This window comes from Salvelinus alpinus, chromosome 16, assembly GCF_045679555.1.
Source record: "Salvelinus alpinus chromosome 16, SLU_Salpinus.1, whole genome shotgun sequence".
NCBI lineage: Eukaryota > Metazoa > Chordata > Actinopteri > Salmoniformes > Salmonidae > Salvelinus > Salvelinus alpinus.
This window is the reverse complement of record NC_092101.1, coordinates 39,200,356-39,227,491: the sequence shown is the minus strand read 5'-3', so window position 1 is coordinate 39,227,491 and position 27,136 is coordinate 39,200,356. Positions and strand designations below refer to the sequence as shown.

The 27,136-nt window shown below is 44.6% G+C and overlaps 1 protein-coding gene and 1 long non-coding RNA gene across 2 annotated transcripts in view; both read left to right on the top strand.

Moving 5' to 3' along the window:
* The first annotated feature begins 263 nt into the window (after positions 1-263).
* Positions 264-3,349, top strand: LOC139541788 (uncharacterized). Its single transcript, XR_011668411.1, has 2 exons — positions 264-842; positions 2,149-3,349. It is a non-coding gene; the product is annotated as an uncharacterized lncRNA (long non-coding RNA).
* Positions 3,350-21,755: 18,406 nt separating this feature from the next.
* Positions 21,756-27,136, top strand: part of LOC139540623 (mucin-3B) — a 57,622-nt gene continuing 52,241 nt past the window's right edge. The window contains exons 1-8 of the mRNA XM_071344434.1: positions 21,756-22,014; positions 22,304-22,564; positions 22,894-23,154; positions 23,462-23,722; positions 23,978-24,238; positions 25,612-25,872; positions 26,151-26,411; positions 26,728-26,988. Coding sequence (XP_071200535.1) covers positions 21,756-22,014; positions 22,304-22,564; positions 22,894-23,154; positions 23,462-23,722; positions 23,978-24,238; positions 25,612-25,872; positions 26,151-26,411; positions 26,728-26,988 — 2,086 coding nt within the window. The remainder of the gene's footprint in view (positions 22,015-22,303; positions 22,565-22,893; positions 23,155-23,461; positions 23,723-23,977; positions 24,239-25,611; positions 25,873-26,150; positions 26,412-26,727; positions 26,989-27,136) is intronic.

The following is a 27,136-nucleotide window of genomic DNA, read 5'->3' as shown; positions in this document are numbered from 1 at the left end:
GGGACGGAGCCATAGTCCAGTTCTGCCCACAGAGGATGTACTCAGGTACTGAATAGAATACCATTCAGGAGTTCTACATAGATCATCTAAAAGCAAAGGAAATGTATATCAATGAACTTTATCCAGCTTTGTATTGCACCATTATAATAGAGATTGAAAATATAATAGATAGCGTAAAGGCAAAAAATGAACAGAAGTGTTTTTGGTTAAATTCATATTCTTGTCTTTTTTCAGTTTCCTGCTCGGGAAGCAATATTGGAATGGAAGTGTTTGAGTACTTCCAATCTGTACTGATTATTCTTGCAATGCATTGTGCAATGAAACATAAGATGGCGGCAGGGCAGTTTTGCTGAGCGTGTTGTGTCACACTGTTTGTTTGTTTCAAGTGTTACAAGTTTTTATTACTTAGCAAAACCGTTATAGGCTGCGAGAGTTGTCATTAAACAACAGACAAAATCTAAAATCCTACAGGATCAAAGCTTTAAATTGGCATCTGCTGCTTTCTACACGATGAGATAAAGCCGGTGTGGTGCCCTCCCTGAAAGCCGAGAGAGAATACATCTGTGCTGTGACTGACGGCCTCGACACGTTGGGCCGACTAGCTTTGGATACTCCTCAACCGTCAGGTTTTTATCAGTGTTTCGCCATTCTACCGGAGTCTTCTGACTCCTCTTCTGCCACGCTGTGTGGTGGAAGCCGGAGGTTGGTATCTACGCTGTGACAATGTCTAGATGCGCTAGGCTTCCTAGCCCAGGATACCCCTGTCAGGTGGACTCGCCACCAGTGATTAGCCGGTGTACTGGGCCCGCTCTGCCTCACTGTGCGGTCTGGACTAGCAGATGGTACGTATCATACAACCTCTCATCCGTTTAAAATCACAGCAATTGAAACTCAAGTACACAATCCAAACATACTATACTATACATGCATTTACTGTTATGTCCCAAAGTAGCTACCTGAGCCATCCAAGATGAACAAAGTCAGAAGCTGAATAAATAGCCATTGAGTGGCAGTGGATCGAATTAGAACAGAGCACAACAGGAAACATTATTCTGGGAATTTGGGGGTCAATTAAAAACTCTTCCAACCCTGATAGGCTGAATAGGTTTTCAGCCATAGACCTTTACACTTGAAGTAACCGTAACGTCACAGGGGAAATGACACTTTCTGTAAAATAGATGGTTGATATAAAACACAATTTCAGATTAAAATACTGACTCAAGCTAGGGAGATGTAAGATGGCGGACGGCGAGAACGCGAGGCAGAAAGAAGGGTGTGAGTTTCAAACCCAAACTGACATCTGCGAAAATACAAGGCGGGGGGGGGTTGAAAATGTGTTGCCGGCACTATAGACGGCTATATTGGTCCGCTAGTAAAGGCCTTGTGCGCTACTTGTGAAAAAATACCCCCCCCCCCCCAAAAGAAATGATGTCACACGTTAGACAGGTGCGGCAGGTAGCCTAGTGGTTAGAGCGTTGGGCCAGTAACCGAAAGGTTGCTCGTTCGAATCCTCGAGCTGACAAGATAAAAATATGTCGTTCTGCCCCTGAACAAGGTAGTTAGATGTCATTGTAAATAAGAATTTGTTCTTAATTGACTTGCTAAGTTAAATCAAATAAAAGACAGCTATGGGTCCGCTAATACAGGACTAGTAAAGGCCCAGTGCACTACTTTTAAGAGAAAAAACATTCAACAAAAAAATAAGAGGGCAGCACTCTCAGCACCCCTACCTCTTGTGGCTATTGTATGAGACATAGTGACATAGTGAAAGAGGATGAATTTACTGACATATACACCTGTCAAAAGTGTAAACAACTCGTTGCCTCAAAAGACCGGATCATTGAACTACTAGAGGAGAACAGGTTCCTAAAAGAATGTCTCGCTCTGGCTAAGGAGACTTCAAGACTGCATGCACATCTGAGGGTGTAGATGTGAGTCCAATGGAGTGTATGGCTGCAATGGCTCTCTGAATGAACAGTAGCAGTTTCTCTCTTCTGGCCAAGAACGGACATTGCAAACAAGGCCACATATTCGAGTTAAATCACAGTGGAATCTTCACTTGTGTCTTCAAACCTAGTTTTAATGTCTATACTTAAACATGCATCATTTATGAGATGTTTTGTATGTTATTCTTCTCTGCTTTCACAGTTTCCAGTCCTGTAGATTTCAGGAGCAGCAGAGACAAGCTTTTCATCCTTACTCCCCCAACATGTCTTCCCTGATTGCCGATAGGAAGTGAACTTGTCTACTGTCACGACTTCCGCCGAAGTCGGCTCCTCTCCTTGTTCGGGCGGCGTTCGGCGGTCGACGTCACCGGCTTTCTAGCTATCGCTGCTCCATTTTTTATTGATCCATTTGTTTTGTCTTGTTCCCTGCACACCTGGTTTTCATTCCGCAATCACACTGCATGTATTTATTCCTCTGTTCCCCCTCATGTCTTTGTGGGAATTGTTTGTGTTACGTGTTAATTGTTGACGCGCCAGACTGGTTTGCTTATACCGTTATGTTCACGAAGATGTTTATTGTTAAACATAAATTATTACATTTACATTTTACATTTAAGTCATTTAGCAGACGCTCTTATCCAGAGCGACTTATTATTGTGACTGTTTTGCGCGTTTTGCACTTTTGCCTATGGGCTGGAGGTTTTGACGCAGTTGCGTCCGACTGTTGGTTTCTCCTGCCTCAATAAAGTGGGCGCCTGTTCACAACTCTCTGCTCTCCTGCACCTGACTTCGCTACCAGTACGCACACACCTGACATCTACAAAATATCCCTGCCTAAATTATAGTTTTTAGTAAGACCTGTTGTTGGGATGTGTAAAAATATCTAAAGCTACTGATCTGACCAAATATACTGAGTTGAATTTTTGTTGTCTGGAATAAGTTTTTTTTGAACACCCCCATTATTATATGAACTGTTTTCACCGTTGTTCTTAATGAGTGACAAATTAAGGACATTTATTGGGATATATCTGTCAGCAAAATGCAATAAAAAGTACAATCATGACATGTAGTTAGATATGAGGTGAAACGTTCCATATTTAAATCTATATAATGATTGTACATCATGCACAGTTACTGAAACTGAAATACCCACTGTTGATTATTCATTGTAAATATAACAAACAAAGATGAACAACAGTTAATAATTGAAGTAGATTGGGACCTTGTTAGTCAAGAGGAGCAGCCCAGCAGACACAGAGCAACCACAGAATGTTGCCACAACATTGCCTCAAAGTTGTGTGGTGGCTGTATAGTATTGCATATTGCATCTGTCATTGTAAGCCCTCTGTGTTCTGTCATTTTTTCCCAGAGTAAACGGTAAGAATAAAATGGTTTGGAATATGTATTTGTTTGGTTGTGTAAAACTGTTGCAATTTCCCTTCACTAAAACACATGCCTTGCATTAATTCTTATTTTTGTATATTTCTAATATCATTTGAGAGATTGATAAGAGGTCAGACTCAGGGACTGTTATAGAAAATTCCCTTCCAAAACCATCCCGCTTTACTTCCAGCGCCACATTCCTTGACAACAATTCAATCACCACTCACTTCCCTTACACTCCCAATCAACAGAGGCAGGACTTCCTCTGACACTATCTGCAATAAATTGACACATTTCAGAAGGTCCTATGGGTACTCCACTGTGAAGCTCTCCACACCACAACCTGGCTGCAACCAATTCCAATATGTTCCTACTGTGTTGTTCTTCATACAGCTCGGACTCTATCGCTTTTACATATTAGCCTCATCAAATGCCAATGAGCATTTTGTACACACATTAATGCAATAACTCCTAAGAAAGACTATTCTTCTGACTTAAACTTCAATCAGATGAATTCAGCATCTCTCGGGGCCAGTAACCAGAGGGTTGTCAGTTCAAATCCCATGGCTGACGGGGGAATTTGTCAGGAGTGAGCTGGCAACCAGAGGGTTTCTGACATCAGAATCTCATGTGCCACCTGCTGCCATTATGCCCTTGAGCAAGGCACTTAACCCCTAACCTGCTACAGGGACGCTGTCATGCTGCTTATTTTATGCTACCTTTAGCCTGGCGTGGTACCCATGGGTTGGAAATAACTCACATTGGACAATAAAGGTGTATTCTTGGATCTAATACAATGCCAACCCATTAAAGAAGCATACATCAAACACTGAAGTATGCTGGGCACAGAGGACCAGTCCTTTTATCTACCATCCCAGGAGGAACATCTGCTGCCTACAGTCGTTTTAGGAATTAAGCTTCGATTGACGTGGTTCCCACGATGTACAATGGGAAACAGTACTGATTTGGATCCCTAATGCACAGTAAGAAACTATGCACAAGGTATAGACCCCTCAAACTAAACTCTGGACCTCAAAGCCAGTTCCACTGCATTTTTTACTTCTTTCCCTTTAATCAGGGACTGATTTAGACCTGGGACACCAGGTCACCAGGTGTGTGCAATGAATTATCGGGTAGAACAGAAAACCGGCAGGCTCCGGACCTCGTAGGGTCAGAGTTGAGTACCCCTGGTATAGACTTTCATGTTGATACCAACAGAGGCCATTCAGAGAGAATACAGGAACACTAGGCAGTAGCAACAGAGTGGTATCTCTTTATGATCATCATCGAAGCTACAGTACCACGTCCACACCCATATCTGGAGATCCACTGGAACAGTATATAACGCCCTATCAGAGAGCAGATTGGAGTTCTCTCTATTCTAAAGAGTAAGCTTGTGTACTTGTACATCAAGCTGTCTCATGCTACAGAAACAGGAGATAGGCTCCTTCCCTATGGGACATTCTGGCTCGGACAAGGATAACTTACTTATATTGTTCAAAGGGCAGCTCTGCCTCTAAGGCAGAAATTAATGCGACTGGTTATGTTCAGGCAAGTCATTTTTATTGGGATGGGATTTGAAACAGCCTCCATGTTACGCCCTCCGTCCACCACCACCACCCTGCCATCTAGTGAGCCTTTTGTTTATTTCACTCATCTTTCAGCCGTAAGATTTATGATAAAATCACCATAAAACAATAGTTACCCTCTAAAGTTATGCCCTTTTTAGGACTTTTCCAGTTATTTCAATCCCAGATACTATTTTACACTGAGTATACGAAAGATTAGGAACACCTTCCTAATATTGAGTTTTGCCCTCAGAACAGCCTCAATTCATCTGGGCATGGACTCTACAAGGTGTTGAAAGCGTTCCGCAGGGATGCTGGCCCATGTAAACTCCAATGCTACCCACAATTGTGTCAAGTTGGCTGGATGTCCTTTGGTTGATGGACCATTCTTGACACACACGGGAAACTGTTGAGCATGAAAACCCCAGCAGCGTAGCAGTTCTTGACACAAACCGGTGTGCCTGGCACCTAATACAATACCCCATGCAAAGACAAATGTTTTGTGTCGCCCATTCACGCTTAATGACACACATACACAATCCATCTCTCAATTGTCTCAAGGCTTAAAAATCCTTCTTTAACCTGTCTCCTCCTCTTCATCTACACTGACTGAAGTGGATTTAACAAGTGACATCAATATAACTCAGTGTATAAGGGGACGTATGGTAATAAAATATAGGACTTTTGTGGAGTTTTATTATGACAACCATTAATAATGAAAACAATATTGTTGCATCAGAGACATTCACTATGGGACCCTACACTGTGATCCGTACTGGTGTCTATAGCAGGACGGGACCGTATTGCAACGCAAGCTCATAAAATAATACAGTGGGGAAAAAGCAAGGTGTTAGCATCACTTGTCCTTATTCACGATTCTTGGAAATTGCCCATTGTATAAGCCTGGGTTTGAGTTTCCTTGCTGGGTTTGTGGGACATATCCCCTTTCATGTTGACATCCTTATTTCTTATGCACAGTCAGGAACTAAGAGGTGATAGCCCTTTATTTTCTGGTGATAAAATATCCCTTTCAACACAACAAAAAACACCCTGGGGGATTACATTTTAGTCATACAAAATCAAAAATGACTTGCCATAAAGGCAAGGATTGACTGGCAATCCCCTTTCCTGACTTGTTAAATCCTGGCAAGGTGACATACATTGTCAAGTTTGCAAGGAATCCCAATTCCCAAGTTTGCCTACTTTCCTTGGGTTTCACCGGCACCTGTCTCCTTTCTAAACCTGGCCCCTCCCTCTGCTTTATCTCTGTGTTGCAGATCAGCCTCTCTGTTCCCATGTATTGTTTCCTGGACGAAAGAAACAACACAGGATAGAAAACAGGGCCAATGTGAATTTAGAGCCATACATTCTCGCTTGAGGTGTTAGAGCCTATAGAACCAAGATCGTTTTATTTTAAGGGGTAGATCAGCTTTAATACTGCAGATAGATTGTAGCTTCCATCAATGTAATTGTCTGCATCATTTCCAATCCCCCATCTATTTTTTTGTAAATATATATACAGTACCAGTCAAAAGTTTGGAAACACCTACTCATTCCAGGGTTTTTCTTTATTTTTACTATTTTCTACATTGTAAAATAATAGTGAAGACATCAAAACTATGAAATAACACATATTGAATCATGTAGTTGAGAACAAGTTCTCATTTACAACTGCGACCTGGCCAAGATAAAGTAAAGCAGTGCGACACAAACAACAGCACAGAGTTACACATGGAATAAACAAACATACAGTGTCACGGCCGTCAAAAGGAGGAGACCAAAGCGCAGCGTGGTGAGTGTACATATTCCTTTTTATTAGGTGATGACGCCGACAAAAACAATAAACAATATACAAAAACGACCATGAAGCTTAAGGCTATGTGCCACAAACAAAGTTAACTTCCCACCACGAAAGGAGGGAAAAGGGCTACCTAAGTATGGTTCCCAATCAGAGACAACGATAGACAGCTGTCCCTGATTGAGAACCATACCCGGCCAAAACATAGAAATACAAAACCATAGAAAACAAAAACATAGAATGCCCACCCCAAATCACACCCTGACCAAACGAAATAGAGACATAAAAAGGCTCTCTAAGGTCAGGGTGTGACAGTACCCCCCCCAAAGGTGCGGACTCCGGCCGCAAAACCTGAACCTATAGTGGAGGGTCTGGGTGGGCATCTATCCGCTGTGGCGGCTCAGGTGCGGGACGCAGATCCCGCTCCACCACTGGCTCACCCCACTTTGGTGGCACCTCGCTGGAGGCTCCGGACTTGAGACCGCCGCTGGAGGCTCCGGACTGGAGGCCGTCGTGGGAGGCTTTGTGCCATGACTCCTCACTGGAGGCTTCGTGCCATGGATCATTTCTGGAGGCTTCTTGCCATGGATCATCACTGGAGGCTTCTTGCCATGGATCATCACTGGACGCTTCGTGCCATGGATCATCACTGGAGGCTTCTTGCCATGGATCATCACTGGACGCTTCGTGCCATGGATCATCACTGGAGGCTTCTTGCCATGGATCATCACTGGAGGCTTCGTGCCATGGATCATCACAGGAGGCTTCTTGCCATGGATCATCACTGGAGGCTTCGTGCCATGAATCATCACTGGAGGCTTCTTGCCATGGATCATCACTGGAGGCTTCGTGCCATGGATCATCACTGGAGGCTTCGTGCCATGGATCATCACTGGAGGCTTCTTGCCATGGATCATCACTGGAGGATTCTTGCCATGGATCATCACTGGACGCTTCGTGCCATGGATCATCACTGGAGGCTTCTTGCCATGGATCATCACTGGAGGCTTCGTGCCATGGATCATCACAGGAGGCTTCTTGCCATGGATCATCACTGGAGGCTTCGTGCCATGAATCATCACTGGAGGCTTCTTGCCATGGATCATCACTGGAGGCTTCGTGCCATGGATCATCACTGGAGGCTTCGTGCCATGGATCATCACTGGAGGATTCTTGCCATGGATCATCACTGGAGGATTCTTGCCATGGATCATCACTGGAGGCTTCTTGCCATGGATCATCACTGGAGGCTTCTTGCCATGGATCATCACTGGAGGCTTCTTGCCATGGATCATCACTGGAGGCTTCGTGCCATGGATCATCACTGGAGGCTTCTTGCCATGGATCATCACTGGAGGCTTCTTGCCATGGATCATCACTGGAGGCTTCTTGCCATGGATCATCACTGGAGGCTTCTTGCCATGGATCATCACTGGAGGCTTCGTGCCATGGATCATCACTGGAGGCTTCTTGCCATGGATCATCACTGGAGTAAGGAGACGTATGGGCAGTCTGGTACGTGGAGCTGCCACAGGGCTCACCAGGCTGGGGAGACATACAGGAGGCCTGGTTCTAGCAGCAGGCACAGGACTCACCAGGCTGGGGAGACATACAGGAGGCTTAGTTCTGGGCGCAGGCACAGGACTCACCAGGCTGGAGAGACATACAGGAGGCTTTGTCCTTGGCAGAGGCACCGGATACACTGGGCCGTGGAGGCGCACTGGAGGTCTCAAGCTTAGAGCCTGCACAACCCGTCCTGGCTGGATGGTTATCTTCGCCCTGCACATGCGGGGTGCTGGCACAGGACGCACTGGGCTGTGCAGACGCACCGGAGACACTGTGCGTAGAGCCGGCGCAGGATATACTGGGCCGAGGAGGCGCACTGGAGGTCTGGAGAGCAGGGCTGGCACAATACGTCCTGGTTGGATGCTCACCCCAGCCCGGCAGATGCGGGGAGCTGGGATGTAGCGCACCGGGCTGTGAACGAGCACTGGAGACACCGTGCGCTCCACCGCATAACACGGTGCCTGACTAGTACGACGCTCGCCATGGTAAGCACGAGGAGTTGGCTCAGGTCTCCAACTTGACTCAGCCAATCTCCTCGTGTGCCACCCCCCAAAAAGAAAATTGGGGGGCTGCCTCTCGGGCTTCTTCGCTAACCGTGTACGTCTCTCCGACTCCATTCTCCGGTATCCCTCTTCGCACTGCCCAATTGAATCCCAGGCGGGCTCTGGCACTCTCCCTGGGTCGACCGACCACCTCTCTACCTCCTCCCAGGTTGTCTCATACTCCTGGCTACGCTGCTTGGTCCATTGGTGGTGGGAAGTTCTGTCACGGCCGTCAAAAGGAGGAGACCAAAGCGCAGCGTGGTGAGCGTACATATTCCTTTTTATTAGGTGATGACGTCGACAAAAACAATAAACAATACAAAAACGACCGTGAAGCTTAAGGCTATGTGCCACAAACAAAGTTAACTTTCCACCACGAAAGGAGGGGGAAAGGGCTACCTAAGTATGGTTCCCAATCAGAGACAACGATAGACAGCTGTCCCTGATTGAGAACCATACCCGGCCAAAACATAGAAATACAAAATCATAGAAAACAAAAACATAGAATGCCCACCCCAAATCACACCCTGACCAAACCAAATAGAGACATAAAAATGCTCTCTAAGGTCAGGGTGTGACATACAGTCAATAACACAATAGAAAAGTCTATATACAGTGTGTGCAAATGAGGTAAGATAAGGGAGGTAAGGCAATAAATAGGCCATAGTGGCGAAATAATTACAATTTAGTAAATTAACATTGCAGTGATAGATGTGCAGAAGATAAATGTGCAAGTAGGGATACTGGGGTGCAAAGGAGCTATTTACAGATGGACTATGTACAGGTGCGGTGATCTGTGAGCTGCTCTGACAGCTGGTGCTTAAAGTTAGAGAGGGAGATATGAGTCTCCAGCTTCAGTGATTTTTGCAATTAGTTCCAGTCATTGGCAGCAGAGAAGTGGAAGGAAAGGCGGCCAAAGGAGGAATTGGCTTTGGGGGTGACCAGTCAAATATACCTGCTGGAGCGCGTGCTATGGGTGGGTGCTGTTATGGTGACCAGTGAGCTGAGATAAGGCGGGGCTTTACCTAGCAACAACTTATAGATGACCTGGAGCCAGTGGGTTTGGCGACGAATATGAAGCGAGGGCCAGCCAACGAGAGCATACAGGTCGCAGTGGTGGGTAGTATATGTGGCTTTGGTAACAAAACGGATGGCACTGTGATAGACTGCATCCAATTTGCTGAGTAGAGTGTTGGAGGCTATTTTGTAAATGACATCGCGGAAGTCAAGGATCGGTAGGATAGTCAGTTTTACGAAGGTATGTTTGGTAGCATGAGTGAAGGATGCTTTGTTGCGAAATAGGAAGCAGATTCAAGATCTAATTTTGGATTGGAGATGCTTAATGTGAGTCTGGAAGGAGAGTCTAACCAGACACCTAGGTATTTGTAGTTGTCCACATATTCTAAGTCAGAACCGTCCAGAGTAGTGATGCTAGTCGGGCGGGCAGGTGCGTGCAGCAATCGGTTGAAGAGCATGCATTTAGTTTTACTAGCATTTAAAAGCAGTTGGAGGCCACGGAAGGAGTGGTGTATGGCTTTGAAGCTCGTTTGGAGGTTTGTTAATAACACAGTGTCCAAAGAAGGGCCAGATGTATACAGAATGGTGTTGTCTGCGTAGAGGTGGATCAGAGAATCACCAGCAGCAAGGGCGACATCATTGATATATACAGAGAAAAGAGTCGGCCCGAGAATTTAACCCTGTGGCACCCCCATAGAGACTGCCAGAGGTCCGGACAACAGGCCCTCCGATTTGACACACTGAACTCTGTCAGAGAAGAGGTTGGTGAACCAGGCGAGGCAGTCATTTGAGAAACCAAGGCTATTGAGTCTGCCGATAAGAATGCGGTGATTGACAGAGTCGAAAGCCTTGGCAAGGTCGATGAAGACGGCTGCACAGTACTGTCTTTTATCGATGGCGGTTATGATATCGTTTAGGACCTTGAGCGTGGCTGAGGTGCACCCATGACCAGCTCGGAAACCAGATTCCATAGTGGAGAAGGTGCGGTGGGTTTCAAAATGGTCGGTGATCTGTTTGTTAACTTGGCTTTCGAAGATTTTAGAAAGGCAGGGCAGGATGGATATAGGTCTATAACAGTTTGGGTCTAGAGTGTCTCCCCCTTTAAAGAGGGGGATGAAGGTTTCCAATCTTTGGGGATCTCAAGACGATACGAAAGAGAGGTTGAATAGGCTAGTAATAGGGGTTGCAACAATTTTTGCTGATTATTTTAGAAAGAGAGGGTCCAGATTGTCTAGCCCAGCTGATTTGTAGGGATCCAGATTTTGCAGCTCTTTCAGAACATCAGCTGTCTAGATCTGGGTGAGGGAGAAGCGTGGGGGGGGGGGGGCTTTGGCAAGTTGCTGCAGGGGGTGCAGAGCTGTTGGCCGGGGTAGGGGTAGCCAGGTGGAAAGCTTGGCCAGCCGTAGAGAAATGCTTATTGAAATTATCAATTATCATAGATTTATCGGTGGTGACAGTGTTTCCTAGCCTCAGTGCGGTGGGCAGACGGGAGGAGGTGCTCTTATTCTCCATGGACTTTATAGTGTCCCAAAACTTTTTGGAATTAGTGCTACAGGATGCAAATTTCTGTTTGAAAAAGCTAAATGATGGTCATGAATAAATGTTATTACAAAAATAATGAAACCATGTATAACTAAGGCACTGAGTTATTGGTCCCACTCAAAATGAACAACAAATGATGAATGTTTTATTACAACTACACACTGTATATGATTCACAAAATAAATGATAACTACATGAAGGGTCCTTACAACTGATAGTTAGCCAAATTTGGCATAACCCTTTTGCTACACTTAATATATTCTTAATTACTAATGCTTTACTAAGCATCTTATATAGGAATTATAAAGGGTTTATGAAGGCTTCATTATTAAACCATAGTGGGACTGAGGTATTGATAGTGGCCAACACTATAGCAAGTGCTCTGACTAGCAGTTGACTACATTTTATACAATATAAGATACTTTACACATCCATGTAATAGGACAAACTCTTATTTGGAATCATGAAGAGCCCATGATCATTTCCTGCCTATTTCCTGCCCCTAAATGAAAGATCATATTACTTATTTCTTTATTATTATTGAATTATTTAGGCGACCTATTGTGACCATGGTCTATATTCCAAGGGAGACCTGCATGACAAAACCAAGAAACTACACAATCAAGGCAGGATCATAGGATACACACAAAGAAAAACACAAAAAACTATAATCATAAAAAACAACCCAGTTCCTCATCGAAGAGATCCTCTAACAACAATCTGAATTGCCCAAAAGGCAGCAATGCATCCAACTGAGTATTCTGAAGATTGTTCCATAAGTGAGGTGCCCAGAAACTAAAATCTATGGGCTCAACATTGTAATCCATTGTGCTAAATCAGGTATTCCCAAACTGGGGTAAGCGTACCCGCAATGCCGTCAGGGGTACGCCAAATAGAAATGTGATTCACATTAAAAAACATATGTTGCCAAACGTAGCAGCTGCTCATTCCGTTTGCTCGAAAATGTATTCATGGTTAAAAAAGTAAGGCCCGTGTCCATAGAGACACATACCAGCTCTACTGGTAGTACTGCTACTTCCAGCAGTACTACACCTGCACCTGTCGACGACACAAGTTGTTCTGCTTCCACGAGCACATCCAATGCTAGCATCAGTAATTCTACATTTGTTGTTAGCCCAGCTAGCATGGACACTGACAATTGTGAATCTGATGCAGCCGAAGAGCTACTGCCCCCTTACCCGGGAAAGCACCGAACAACAGACAGCGACGTTGGACCATCGAAGAGGCGGAAATATGATGAGAACTACATTGATTTGGTGTTCACTTATATTGGGAGTAGTGCCTTTCCTCAGCCACAGTGTGCTTTATGTGCAAAAGTACTATCTCACAACCTTCCCTATTGGGCAGACATTTAGAAACAAAACATGCCAATTTGAAAAATAAGCCACAGGAGTTTTTTGAGTGAGAATTAAGACGACTTTCGAATAGTAAGACACGTATAAAAGCAACAGATACCATTAATAAGAAGGGGCTAGAAGCGTCTTATATGGTGAGCTACCAAGTGGCTAGGACAGGCAAGCCCCGTACTATTGTGGAGGACTTAATTCTTCCTGCTTCCGCGGATATGGCTGGGACAATGCTGGGGGAAAAGGCCCAAAAAACTATACAGACAATCTCTTCATCAAACAACACCGTTTCATGACGCATCACTGACATGGCAGGAGATGTTTTGAAACAATTACTACTTTGCATACAAGCCAGTAAATTCTATGTGTTACAGCTGGATGAGTCAACAGACGTGGCGGGCTTGGCACAGCTCCTGGTATATGTCCGTTACGTTTATGGGGGGTCAATTAAAGAAGACATCCTCTTCTGCAAACCATTGGAAACCAGGACAACCGGAGAGGATCTTTTTTAAGAACTGGACAGTTTTGTGACATCAAATGGACTTTGGTGGTCAAGATGTGTTGGTATCTGTACTGATGGCGCAAAAGCCATGACAGGGAGACATTGTGGAGTGGTAACGCGCATGCAAGCAGTTGCTCCCGACACTGCTTGGGTACACTGCAGCATCCACCGAAAGGCTCTTGCTACCAAGGGAATGCCTGACAGCTTGAAAGACGTTTTGGACACTACAGTGAAAATGGTTCACTTTTAAAGCAAGGCCCCTGAACTCTTGTGTATTTTCTGCATTATGCAATGAGATATGGGCAGCGACCATGTAACGCTTTTACAACATACTGGTTATCAAGGGGCAAAGTATTCACACATTTTTTTAAATTGAGAGACGAGCATAAAGTTTTCTTTACTGACCATAATTTTCACTTGTCTGACCGCTTGCATGATGACGAGTTTCTCACACGACTGGCCTATCTGGGTGATGTTTTTTCTCGCCTGAATGATCTGTATCTAGGATTACAGGGACTCTCCGCAACTATATTCAATGTGCGGGACAAAATTGAGGTTATGATTAAGAAGTTGGAGCTCTTCTCTGCCTGCATTAACAAGGACAACACACAGGTCTTTCCATCATTGTATGATTTTTGTGTGCAAATTAACTCAAGCTTACAGACAATGTCAAATCTGATATTCCGAAGCACCTGAGTGAGTTGGGTGTGCAATTACGCAGGTACTTTCCCGAAACGGATGACAAACAACTGGATTCGTTATCCCTTTCATGCCATGCCTCCAATCCACTTACCAATATCTGAACAAGAGAGCCTCATCAAAATTGCAACAAGCGGTTATGTGAAAATTTCATTTAATCAGAAACTACTGGCAGATTTCTGGATAGGGCTGCGCTCAGAGTATCCTGCCTTGGTAAATCGCACTGTTAAGACACTGATGCCCTTTGCAACCACGTACCTATGTGAGAGTGGATTCTCGGCCCTCACTAGCATGAAAACTAAATACAGGCACAGACTGTGTGTGGAAAATGATTTAAGACTGAGACTCTCTCCAATACAACCCAAAATTGCAGAGTTATGTGCATCCTTTCAAGCACACCCTTCTCGTTAACTTGTGGTGAGTTACTCACAATTTTCAATGAACAAATAAGCTTTTATATGTAAGATGGTTAAATAAAGAGCAAAATTATTGATTATTATTATATTGTTATTTGTGCCCTGGTCCAATAAGAGCTATTTGTCACTTTCCACGAGCTGGGTTGTGACAAAAACTCACACTCATTCTTATGTTTAATAAATGTATCGTATAGTGTGTGTGTGGCAGGCTTACAATGATGTCAAAAAAACAATATTTGAGAGTGCGCTGAAAGGGGGTACGCAGCTGGAGGTTGAATGTTTGAAGGGGTACGGGACTATAAAAAGTTTGGGAACCACTGTGCTAAATGAATACATGATGATTGTGAGAAAAAACTATCTATTTTAGAAATATTGAAATCATTCAACATAACACATTGAAATATGCCACATAGTAGCACATAGGCTGCAATTACACAGGCAGACCAATTCTGATCTTTTTTTTCACTAATTGATCTTTGACCAATCAGATAACTCTGAAAAAGGTTTGCTGTGAAAAGATATGATGTGATTGGTCAAAAGACCAATTAGGGGGAAAATAAATATCAGAATTGGGCTGCCTGTGTAAACGCAGGCATTGTGGCATCTATGGATGCGTTTAGACAGGCAGCCCAATACCGATCTTTGTTTCACTAACTGGTCTTTTGACCAATCAAATCAGCCCTGAAAAAGATCTGATGTGATTGTTCAAAAGACCAATTACTGGAAACAATATCATAACAGTCTAAACGTAGCCTAAGTGGAATAGAAAAAGGCACAGTGTGGTGATAACAAATCAAATGTAAATACTGAACATAATATAGGTGTGTGACAAATCATGGAGGGGATGCATTGATTATTATGCAACCAAACTGATACAGTAGCACGGAGAGAGATACCAGCCTGCTGTATCCTTCCAATAGAGCTGAGCCACCCAGTCTTTCTTCTCATCCCTCCCTCGTTCCCTGCCTGCGCCGCTATCTTCTCATGACACCTCGGTGCCCAGGGCGATCAGGAGGAAAGCTGGCCCCATTTGGGGCCTACTGATTGGTTCCCACCCAGTATGTGCGCTTTAGCTCAAAAGAATCCAGAACACCTTTTGTATTTGACTCCCTTGTATACTAAACTAATCGGGATCCTGCAGTCATTGTGAAAAATGGGATTGGTAGGAGCAATAGGTTTTTCTTTAGTATTGGTATCTCTAACACAGGTAAATATATATTTTCTTAGAATATACTTTTTTGTGTGCAAACTATATGTATATTTATATTATATTGTTTTGTCAAATGAATGTTGGAGTATAATTCACTTATTTTGGCTGTTTTTCAGATATCATACACAAAAGCACAAGGTAAGTCTCCAGCTATATCATTAGTTGATGGACTTTGAATAAAGGGAAGATGTGGATGTCAAGCAGTCAGTAATGTTTATTTATTCATAATATTTTTTAAATATGATTCTGTGTTCAAATGTTCAAACTACAGAAAAAGTGTAACTGAAAGATTTGACACAATTTGGGGGAGATGGACTTGAAAACGTATTGTCATCCCCTCAGGCAATGATGCTTGATAGAGTATTGAGATGTCTACTGATTTACTCATCAATCAATTCTACTAGGCTATTCTCTCCTAGATACCTTTTTTCTATTGAATTGTACTCAAACTTCTCTCTCTCTCTTTCAGTATGCAATATCACATCAATAACATCTCCAGCTGCGTCAGCACTTCTGGTGAAATGGAACAAATACATTGGAGCAACAAATTACTTTTTGGACCTTCGGGTAATAAATGCGACAGATATAGCACCTGTCGTGGTAACGCTACCAGCTACCAGTACGGAGAAACTGGTCCAGGGCCTGAGACCTGGAACCTTGTATAGTGTTACGGTCAAAGTGTTCCAGTTCTACTATGTTATGTGCTTGAAAACACAAGTGGCCAAAACAGGTAAGTTTCATTCTCCACCGGAAAGCAAAGTTGTGATAAACATTAATTTTAACCAGTAAATTCAAATATTTCATTTAAAAAACGTGTGCTATTTATCAAGCCTAGTCTTTTTGCAGATTTACGCATGGACTTTTGCGCATGGACTGGTCTACTGAACAATATTCTAGAAATGCTAATAATAGCTTACATTGCCCCTTTTTGTTACTATTTTAGTTCCCGACACCTCTCAGATAACCTCCTCAAGGGCATTATCAAGTACTTCAATCCAAATAGAATGGGCGCGCGTGTACACCGCGGACCATTATCACCTGTTAATGGAATCAAAGACCATGGTAGAGAGGCTTAATTTGACCTTCACCAACGTGAGCGCTGTGGTCCAAAACCTGCAGCCATCAACCGTCTATGACTGTTACATCTACACCGCAAACCAAGCTGGTCTTGGAGCGAGAAGCAGAGTGAGGACCATTTCTACCTGTGAGTGAACTATTTTACCTCGATTAACATTAGACTACATTCTGGTTATGGGTAAACTGATGCGAGGTCTAAAGAATTTTAAAATCAGCGTATTCTAGCTTAAATGTTTAACGTTTCACTTTTAGCTTTATACTTAAGGCATTCAGCCTTCAACTAGCCTACCACAGGTGAACTCTAGTCAGCGGTCCATTATAGGCCTACATGACCGTTCATTTGTGCCTCCATAGTGATCCAACCGCCAAAGGGAGTTACAGCCAACCAGATTGGAAATAGTTCAGTGCGCCTGTTCTGGCAGCCAGTGGAAAAGGTTATTCTTTACCAGGTGACGGTTACTGACCTGGATGAACCAGACAACGCACTGTTCAAGACAAAAGTGTCACACAACCAACTGGACATAAGGGATATCCTGCCATGTTCCTCTTATCAGATATCAGTGGCTTCTGTCAACACCTTACTGGAGCCAGGAGAGCCTACTGAATACACATATACTACAAACAGTGAGTAAGCTTTTATAATCAGTTTTACAATTAGTCATTACTGTTCGATAAACTAGGTATTTTCAGACCTACTGTGTATATATATATATATATATATTTTTTTTAATGTAATAGCAAACATTTCCTCAAAAAGGTTTCTCCTTTGCACTGAACTGATAAGCCAATAAGTAAATATGTAATTTTCAAATAGGCAAGCACCGAATGATCCTCACATTCACATTAACCAAATCCAGTACTTATGCAAGTATTATATGTCATTTTCAGCATTAAGTGCTGTGATGTCCATATCAGTGGAGTACAGCTGTACCAGTGGCACAGCCATGGTGTCCTGGGCCCGAGTGTTCGGAGCAGACTCGTACAGAGCAGTTGCTACCGGCAGCGGCAGGACCGTCCTATCCTGCACCTCTCAGGGCACAGAGTGCCAGATCACAGGGGTGGGCTGCGGAGAGGACTACATGGTGCAGGTCACCGCTGTGTCCAAGAGCTGTGAGAGCAAAGTAAACGCCACCTCACACTTTGTCACAGGTAAGGACACTGAGACCAAGGAGGTATACTTTTGGACAGGTGAGACAGTGAGACACTTTTGACATATGTAGGACACCTGGAGACAGGTGAGACACAGTGACACAGGTGGGACACTGATTGAGAAAAGGGAAACACCAGGACCCACAATAAAGTGGACCCACAATAAAGTGGACCCACAATAAGACAGAGGAGGACAGAATGGAATGCAAACGTTCTAGAAGGCTGAACGAATGGCACTCTTACACTTCTGACCCTTTAATCCCTCCAACCGAACACACAGCCATGCTCTCCCCTACTGTAGGCTACAGCTTAACCAACATCCTATCTCTCACACAGCCTCCTGAGGCTGTATTGTGTACCAGGGCTTAGTTGCTGCAGATCAAGGGCAACAAACAAGTGTTGTTTCTCACAGGATGTACAGTACACCAACTGTACAAGTGATGTGTCCAACAAAGTGCTTTACCTGAATTCACTTCTTACATTAGATTTGACACATATTACAGTTCACATATGATGACAATACAACATAGTGTATAATGCAAAGCTGTAAACAGCCTTTCTTTTGCTGTTTTTGTTAGGATAATATCGGAGGTCATATGGGAATAGTTTTTTACCTTCCTGCTTTTCCATGGTCCTCTATGTCTGTTTATTTCTTATTCACATAGACACAGACCACACCCACACATTACTGCATAGGCATCATCCTTGAGAACTAGGTCCTCTATTGAGCTGCAAAGTCATGTTATATTATATTCTGTAACCTATTTTAGAGAAAAGCAGTCCCTTTGTAGAACTCTATACCCCAGTGGTTTGTAGAACTCTATACCCCAGTGGTTTGCTGTAATCTTAAACATCAGGGTTTTGATGTTTTGCCCTTTTTTCTCTCTTCTCCCATTCTTCACTCACTCTCACCCTCTCATATTTCTCTCTCTTTCTCCCTCTACCGCTCTCTCTCCCTCCCTCCCTCCTCCCTCTCTCTCCCTCTCGCAGTCCCCTGTCCTCCAAAGAATCTCAACCTGTACCGTGAGTGTTCCAGCAACGTGATCATCTTCTCCTGGGCTGCCACCAACAACACGGCTCACTACAGGGCCACAGCCGTGGACTCAGAGGGAGAAAACATGGACTGTATGACCTTAGACACTTCCTGTTTCTTCACCAACACTGTGTGTGGCCGTCGCTACACCTTCACTGTCTACTCTGTCAGTAGCGAGTGCAACAGCCAGGCCAGCCCACCAGTAGCAGTCCGCACCGGTACGACCACAGACACACTCACAGGCTGCTTCTGAAATGGCAACTTAGTCCCTATATAGTACGTTTTACATTTTAGACATTTAGCAGACCCTCTTATCCAGAGCGACTTACAGGTAATGCATTCATCTTAAGATACCATAGCTAGGTGAGACAACCATGAGTAGAACTTTTGACAAGGGCCCACAGTTTTTTCATTATGAGAATATAGTAGACTATAGTGGTCAGCTGTTTGCTCACCCACACCCGACCGCAATTGCTAACAACCCATCCGCAACCGCCCGACTATATGTGATAAAGTGAAAATCTGAGACCGCACCCAACCCTAAACCACTAATATAGAAAATTCACTGTAAACTACAGTCAGAGACAGAGGAATGTTTTTTTGACAGGGGGTGCAGGATTTTCTTTTGCCTTTCAACATTTTGGTAGGCTATTTGTTAGTCAACTGGTCTATAATTAGATACATACAGCTTCTCTCCTGTCATTATATGTTGCCCTAGAAGACTAAATAAAGCCCTGCTCACCAGAATAATGTCATAAATCGATAGAATGAATGATTCAAACAAGTTGACATCGGTAAAGTTCTCTCTGTCATCTCTGATTCTTTCGCCGGAGTAAAGACGTTTAGGGACGGGGGACAAAATGCAATAATCCAACCACAAAAAACTGGAAAGATTTTCTGTGCAAAATGTCCAAATGTTTGACCCGTTCTAAGGATATAGAACGCTGTGAAAACAACCCAACATGTTTCTGATAAGATTTCAGTTCGACTTGGATGCATATTTTATGTGTTTGAAATACTATCAGCTTTTATGAGGCTGATAAAGATAGCACCTCTACAGACGCTATCTAACTGCACATTCACACTCTCAAGATGATGAAAGAAAGAAATCATATTTCTCCATTAAATAAATTGCCTACATTTGCTGTATAATTTTACTGCAAGAAATTCTTAGTTCTGCAGGAGTTAATAGTAAGGCTATGTGAGAGGTTATAGACCTACAGTCAGTGTCCAGATTTCAGTTTCCATTTAACCCATCTGAACAGTAGGCTACAGTTCCCTTGACGTTCCATAGGCCTATTTGAAGTCCACGTCTTGTGACTGTCGAATTTGTATAGCCTCTCACAATAATCACACATAACATATCATCCTCTTTTACCACTTCAACAAATCTTTCCCAAACATTACTTTTCTGTCCCTCCCCCTATTTTCAACTCTCCATTTCGCAGCTTTTCTCATATTGAATTAAACTTCGACATTGTCCTTTTTGACTCCGTGAATCGATGTTAACTTTTTCTAATCCTTCCCAAAAGCATTTGGCGATTGGCGTGTTGGATATTTGGTGCACGTACAGTTAGGCCCTAAAGCGTAGGCTTATGCACTAATGCTAGATTGCATAAAATAATGAAAGATAAACCTCGATGTAGCCTATTGATATAAATTGCACAAAAATTATACATTTATGGATTTTTTTCAGTTATTGTTTTCTCTTTATTCAACCCACCCTTCCTTCATCCACATAATATTTCATGACCCTAAACCCGCCCGCTCCGCGGATATAACAGCGGGTACTGCGAGTTATAAATCAACCCACGCATCACTAGTTGACTACACTCATATTCTGTACGATTAGGATGACAACTGGCGCTGTGTGGGACCCTCTAGCCCAGCGTCTGATCTTGACATTCTAAAGTGAGAGGACCAGTAGGTGTCAGGCTTTAGCTCCAGTCTTAGCACCTTGACTATCCATGACTTGATTGGACTGCACTTCAAAAAGCTAAAAACGCCCCTCCTACTGATCTATAAGGATCATATAATTAGCAAAATAAAGAAACATGGTTTTTGACAACAATTTAATGTACACGCTTAGAAAAAAGGGTTCCGAAAGCATTCCACATGGAACCCAAAAGGGTTCTACCTGGAACCAACAAGGGTTATTCAAAGGGTTGACATCGGTAATAGGAGACATTTGGCTGTCTCCTATGGGGACAGCCAAAGAACCCTTTTAGATTGTAATATACAAAACTACAATGCTTGTGAAATAATAATAACTTGAGTGGGAATCAAATCAAATTGATTTATAAAGCCCTTCTTACATCAGCTGTACAGAAACCCACCTGTACAGAAACCCAGCCTAAAACCCCAAACAGCAAGCAATGCAGGTGTAGAAGCACGGTGGCTAAGAAAAACTCCCTAGAAAGGCCAAAACCTAGGAAGAAATCTGGAGAGGAACCAGGCTATAAGGGGTGGCCAGTCCTCTTCTGGCTGTGCCGGGTGGAGATTATAACAGAACATGGCCAAGATGTTCAAATGTTCATAGATGACCAGCAGGGTCAAATAATAATAATCACAGTGGTTGTCAAAGGTGCAACAGGTCAGCACCTCAGGAGTAAATGTCATTTGGCTTTTCATAGCCGATCATTCAGAGTATCTCTACCGCTCCTGCTGTCTCTAGAGAGTTGAAAACAGCAGGTCTGGGACAGGTAGCACGTCTGGTGAACAGGTCAGGGTTCCATAGCCGCAGGCAGAACAGTTGAAACTGGAGCAGCAGCACGGCCAGGTGGACTGGGGACAGCAAGGAGTCATCAGGCCAGGTAGTCCTGAGGCATGGTCCTAGGGCTCAGGTCCTCCGAGAGAGAGAAAGAAAGAATTAGAGAGAGCATGCTTAAATTCACACAGCAACTAACAGCAACTCTTTATCATCCATCTCCAGCCCCCTGTATGCCTCAGAACTTGTTATCCTCAGCCAACTGTCGGTCTGAAGTCCTGACCAGCACATGGGACCGTGCTGAGGGGGCTCTGGCCTACACGGTTGAGGCATGGGGAAACAAGGATGAAGGCAACCGCTACAACTGCAGCTCCTTCACCAACAGCTGTGCCATACCCTCGGTGCATTGTGGGGAGAGTTTAACCATGTACATCACAGCTTTCGATGACAACTGCCCCAGCTACAGGACTCTGGGACGGGTGGCTGAGACAGGTGAGACATGGTCAACTCTTCACTGCCAGTAAATTACATACATTACATCCACATGATTTTTCTAGCCGTTAGCCTCCACTGAATTCATTAGCCATATTGATGTGACTTTCATGCACGGTTTTCACACCTGGCTCAATAAGCTTATCTTGAAGGGAAAAGCCATTAAGCAGTGTATATTGTTCAACCGGGAAATTCACTACCCTTGTAACTAACTAGTACCAAACCACACACAGACGCTCTGAAACCAACACACACACACACTCAACTGAATGTTCTCTCCCCGCTGCAGTTCCCTGCGCTCCTCAGAACGTTTCAGCAGCAATGTACTGTGGATCCGACTCCATCACTCTGAACTGGCAGGTTTCCTATGGCTCTCTGTTCTACATCGCCACAGCAATGGATGACGCTGGCGTGGTTCATACCTGTAACTCCATGGATACCAAGTGTCAGATCAAGGGCCTCCGCTGCAGCTCCACCTACAACGCCTTCGTCACCGCAACCAACCTCAAGTGCAACAGCTCCGACAGCGAGATAGTCACCGTAGAGACAGGCATGTTACTGTCAATCAGTCAATCAGATATATTTATTAAGCCCTTTTTACATCAGCAGTTGTCACAAAGTGCTTTTACTGTTCTGCTCTCTCCAGTTTGTGGACAGGCAGGCTGGTGATGAGTTCTAAATAGTTTTATAATAATAATGGTAATAATAATTATAGTTTTATTACACAGGAAGTAGTAGTAGTCTTGTTATTCCGTGCCTTTTGAGCAAGGCCTACTATACAGCTCAATAAATACATGATTTCCAAACTGTTATTTGCCATGTTTATATGAGTGTTGAGTGTCTCTCACATCACATGATCCCCTCTCCCTCCCCCTCCAGCCCCCTGCCTTCCGGACCACATCGAGGCCTTCCTCAACTGTGCGGCGAACAACGCTCTGATTGTGTGGCAGGGCCATCACAGTATACTCTCCTACACAGCCACCATTGAGGACACGGAGGGAGGCCTTCTCAGCTGCAGCACCACAGGAAACAACTGCACTGTCCCCAGCCTGAAGTGTGGCCAGCTCTACTCTGTCTCCGTCATGCACCACGACGGCATCTGCCCCAGCATACCCTCTCAGGCCATCACCATGGAGTCAGGTAGGAACCTCCACCATTAACAGTACACACAATACTAGCCCTAATTGAAGAATTTGGCATCTGCCGAATCCTTAATCCAACAACTAGAGTCAGGTAGGGCATCTCTATGACTTATATGTAACTTACTCAACCTAACACTTATTGATTCAATCCTACTCAGTTTTGACTTTAGTCCCGAAACCTCTCCACAGTTATATGACCCCTAGATTTAACCATAACTCTGATACACTTCTATTTTAGTATACTACTGTACATACTGCATACCTCTCTTCTCCATCACTCTCTCTCTCTCGCTCTCTCTCTCCAGCCCCATGCGGGCCTGCCAACGTACAAACTGAGATGGACTGTGGGTCTGGAACGCTGACGGTGAGCTGGGACACGTCGCTGCGTGCGTTAGGTTACACCACCATCATCTCCCACGGCAACAGAGAGCAGGTGACCTGTAACTCCACGGCAACCAGCTGTAGCGTGGACACACTGGACTGTGGAGAGGAGTATGTTGTGGAGGTTATGTCTGTTAACAGATCCTGCCTCTCTATGCCCAGTCAGGCCATGGTCATCAGGGAAGGTGAGACAGGATATAACTAGTTTGTGAAATAAATTAAGTTTCATTCCATTGAGTTCCAGCCGTTTGAACGATCTCTATCAAAATACTACTCAAATTTCAATCAGGTAGACGCAACAATGGAAGAAAAAGGCGTTATATAAAGTCACTTTCCAATATTTCTCAACTCAAATTCAAGGATGTCAGAACTTGTATAACTGATCAGTTACTCTATATAAACTGTAAGAATCTATTTTCCTCATCTTCCTCCCCTCTCAGTGCCCTGTGTGCCCACTAACGTGACAGCGCACCGTACCTGTGGAGAGAGCCCTGTAGCTGTCACCTGGGACGCCAGCCGTGGGGCCAAGATCTACACTGCCATCGCCATGGGCAACAGCGGCCACCGTACGGAATGCACGTCCAACGACACCACCTGTAGTCTGGAGGATCTGCTGTGTGGTCAGACGTACAGCCTCAGTGTATTGGCTGTGGACGACGCCTGCTCCAGCACAGAGAGCAGCATGGTCACCCTAGAGACAGGTAAAGACGGAGTAATAAACAGTGGGGTTGATGTGATATGTTTCTGGGTTAAGCAATCAATCAATCAAGCAACCTGCTTGATTGGTTAAGTCAGGAAAAGCCATGAACATTATTATTTGTGTAAGCTGCAGTAATGTGCGTTTGGAGTCATATTCTCAACAAAACCATGTTGACAGATACCCTAGTATGTGGACACCCCAGATAAACACATGCCCAAAAGTAAGTGGACATGACTTCAAATTAGTGGATTCGGCTATTTCAGCAACACCCTTGCTGACAGGTGTATAAAATCGAGCACACAGCTATGCAATCACCATAGACAAACATTGGCAGTAGAATGGCCTTACTGAAGAGCTCAGTGACGTTCAACGTGGCACCGTCATAGGATAACACCTTTACAACAAGTCAGTTCATCAAATTTCTGCCCTGCTAGAGCTGCCCCGGTCAACTGTAAGTGCTGTTGTTGTGAAGTGGAAACGTCTAGGAGCAACAATGACTCAGCCACGACGTGGTAGGCCACACAAGCTCACAGAACGGTACCGCCGAGTGCTGAAGCGCGTAGCATGTAAAGATTGTCTGTCCACGGTTGCAACACTCACGACAGAGTTCCAAACTGCCTCTGAAAGCAACGTCAGCACAAGAACTGTTCGGTTTCCATGGCCGTGCAGCCGCACACAAGCCTAAGATCACCATGCTCAATGCCAAGCGTCGGCTGGAGTGGTGATAAACTCGCCACCATTGGACTCTGGAGCAGTGGAAGCGCGTTCTCTGTCGTGATGAATCAAGCTTCACCATCTGGCAGTCCAACGGACGAATCTGAGTTTGGTGGATGCCAGGAGAACGCTACCTGCCCAAATACATAGTGCCAACTGTAAAGTTTGGTGGAGGAGGAATAATGGTGTGGGGCTGTTTTTCATGGTTCAGGCTAGACCCCTTAGCTCCAGGGAAGGGAAACCTTAACGCTACAGCATACAATGACATTTTGGCCTGCACAGAGCCCTGACCTCAACCCCACCGAACACCTTTGGGATGAATTGGAACGCTGACTGCACTAGTATGTGGACACCCCAACATCAGTGCCCGACCTCACTAATGCTCTTGTGGCTGAATGGAAGGAAGCAAGTCCCCGCAGCAATGTTCCAACATATAGTGGAAAGCCTTCCCCGACGAGTGGAGGCTGTTATAGCTGCAAAGGGTGTACAAACTCTATACTAATGCCCATGATTTTGGAATGAGATGATCGACGAGGTGTCCACATATATATTTATAGGCATTCAGAGTGGTGTATTTCAACGCATAAGGCTAACTACATTACACAGAGCCACAATCCAAGTCAGACCATAACCTCTTTTTCTCCTCCTCCCCTCCTGCAGTGCCTTGTCCTCCCACCCACGTCTCCAGCTGGGTGGACTGTGGCAGTAACACAGCCTCCCTCTCCTGGGATGCCAGCCCCAACGCCATCTCCTACTCTGGCAGTGCGGTGGGCACAGATGGGCACAGAGTGAGCTGTGGCGCTGCCACCCCAGGGTGCCAGATGGTTGGGCTGCACTGTGGTCAGGAGTATGTCTTCACTGTGTCTGCCTCTGATGGTAGCTGTGAGAGTCCCGAGAGTAACACATTCACACAGGAGACAGGTGAGAGACAGAGACAGCGTCTTCTTCTGTTCAGTTAGAGATGATATTACAGACCATCTTTTCTTCCTCTACTATCTAATACTACTACTTACTACTACAACTACTACCGCTATTACTGCTACTACTACTGGTACTACTACTACTTACTACTATAACTACTATTACTACTGCTAATCTTTCAACTTCCTCTCACATTCCCCTTTGCTACAGTACTAAACATTCAAAAGTGATTTTCTATTCCATTTGATCTAAATGAGTATTCTTCCTCTCCCTGTCAGCCCCCTGTGCCCCCCAGAGTGTAGTGAACAGTCTGTTCTGCAGGACAAACACTCTGAGCGTCAGCTGGGCCCCTGCAGCTATCGCCCTGAACAACAGCGTCACCGCCATGGCTGGTGATGGTACTGCACTCTCCTGCACAACAGAGGGCCGAACCTGCGAGCTAGACGGGCTACAGTGTGGACAACAATACACTCTTGCCGTGACAGCCACCAGCAGCAACTGTACCGGAACTACCAGCGCACCACAGACAGTCCAGACAGGTGTGTTATCTGTCTATCATTGCAAATGGAGAGTCTTATCATAGGTATTTAAAGATAGAGCAGTTGTACTGTACTGCATACTGTTATTACACAGAACTCACACTTTCTGCTCTCTCTCTCTCTCTCTCTCTCTCTCTCTCTCTCTCTCTCTCTCTCTCTCTCTCTCTCTCTCTCTCTCTCTCTCTCTCTCTCTCTCTCTCTCTCTCTCTCTCTCTCTCTCTCTCTCTCTCTCTCTCTCTCTCTCTCTCTCTCTCTCTCTCTCTCTCTCTCTCTCTCTCTCTCCTCCCTCTCTTCTCCCTACTCTTCGCCCTCTCAGTGCCATGTGTTCCCTCCAGTGTGCATGGGGTTGTGGACTGTGCCTCTAACACCCTGCAGGCCTCTTGGGATGCCACGGATGGGGCTCACGCTTACATTTCCACAGTGACTGGGCCAGACAGTTACACCTCGACGTGCTCTACCGCCAACCTGACCTGTTTCTTCACCGGCCTGGAGTGTGCCAAGGAGTACAGCGTCAGCGTGGTTGCCAAAGACGACCAGTGCAACAGCTCTGTCAGCGTTGACGTCTCAGTGGCAACAGGTAAGCTCAGAGAAGATAATATAATAATCCATGTATTACATTGTATTAATGTTACATTGATGTACAAAAACCCTCTCTGACCCTGTTGCACAGTATCCTACAAATTGGTCCTTCGAGTTGGATATGAACAAGCAACCTATAGGCCAGG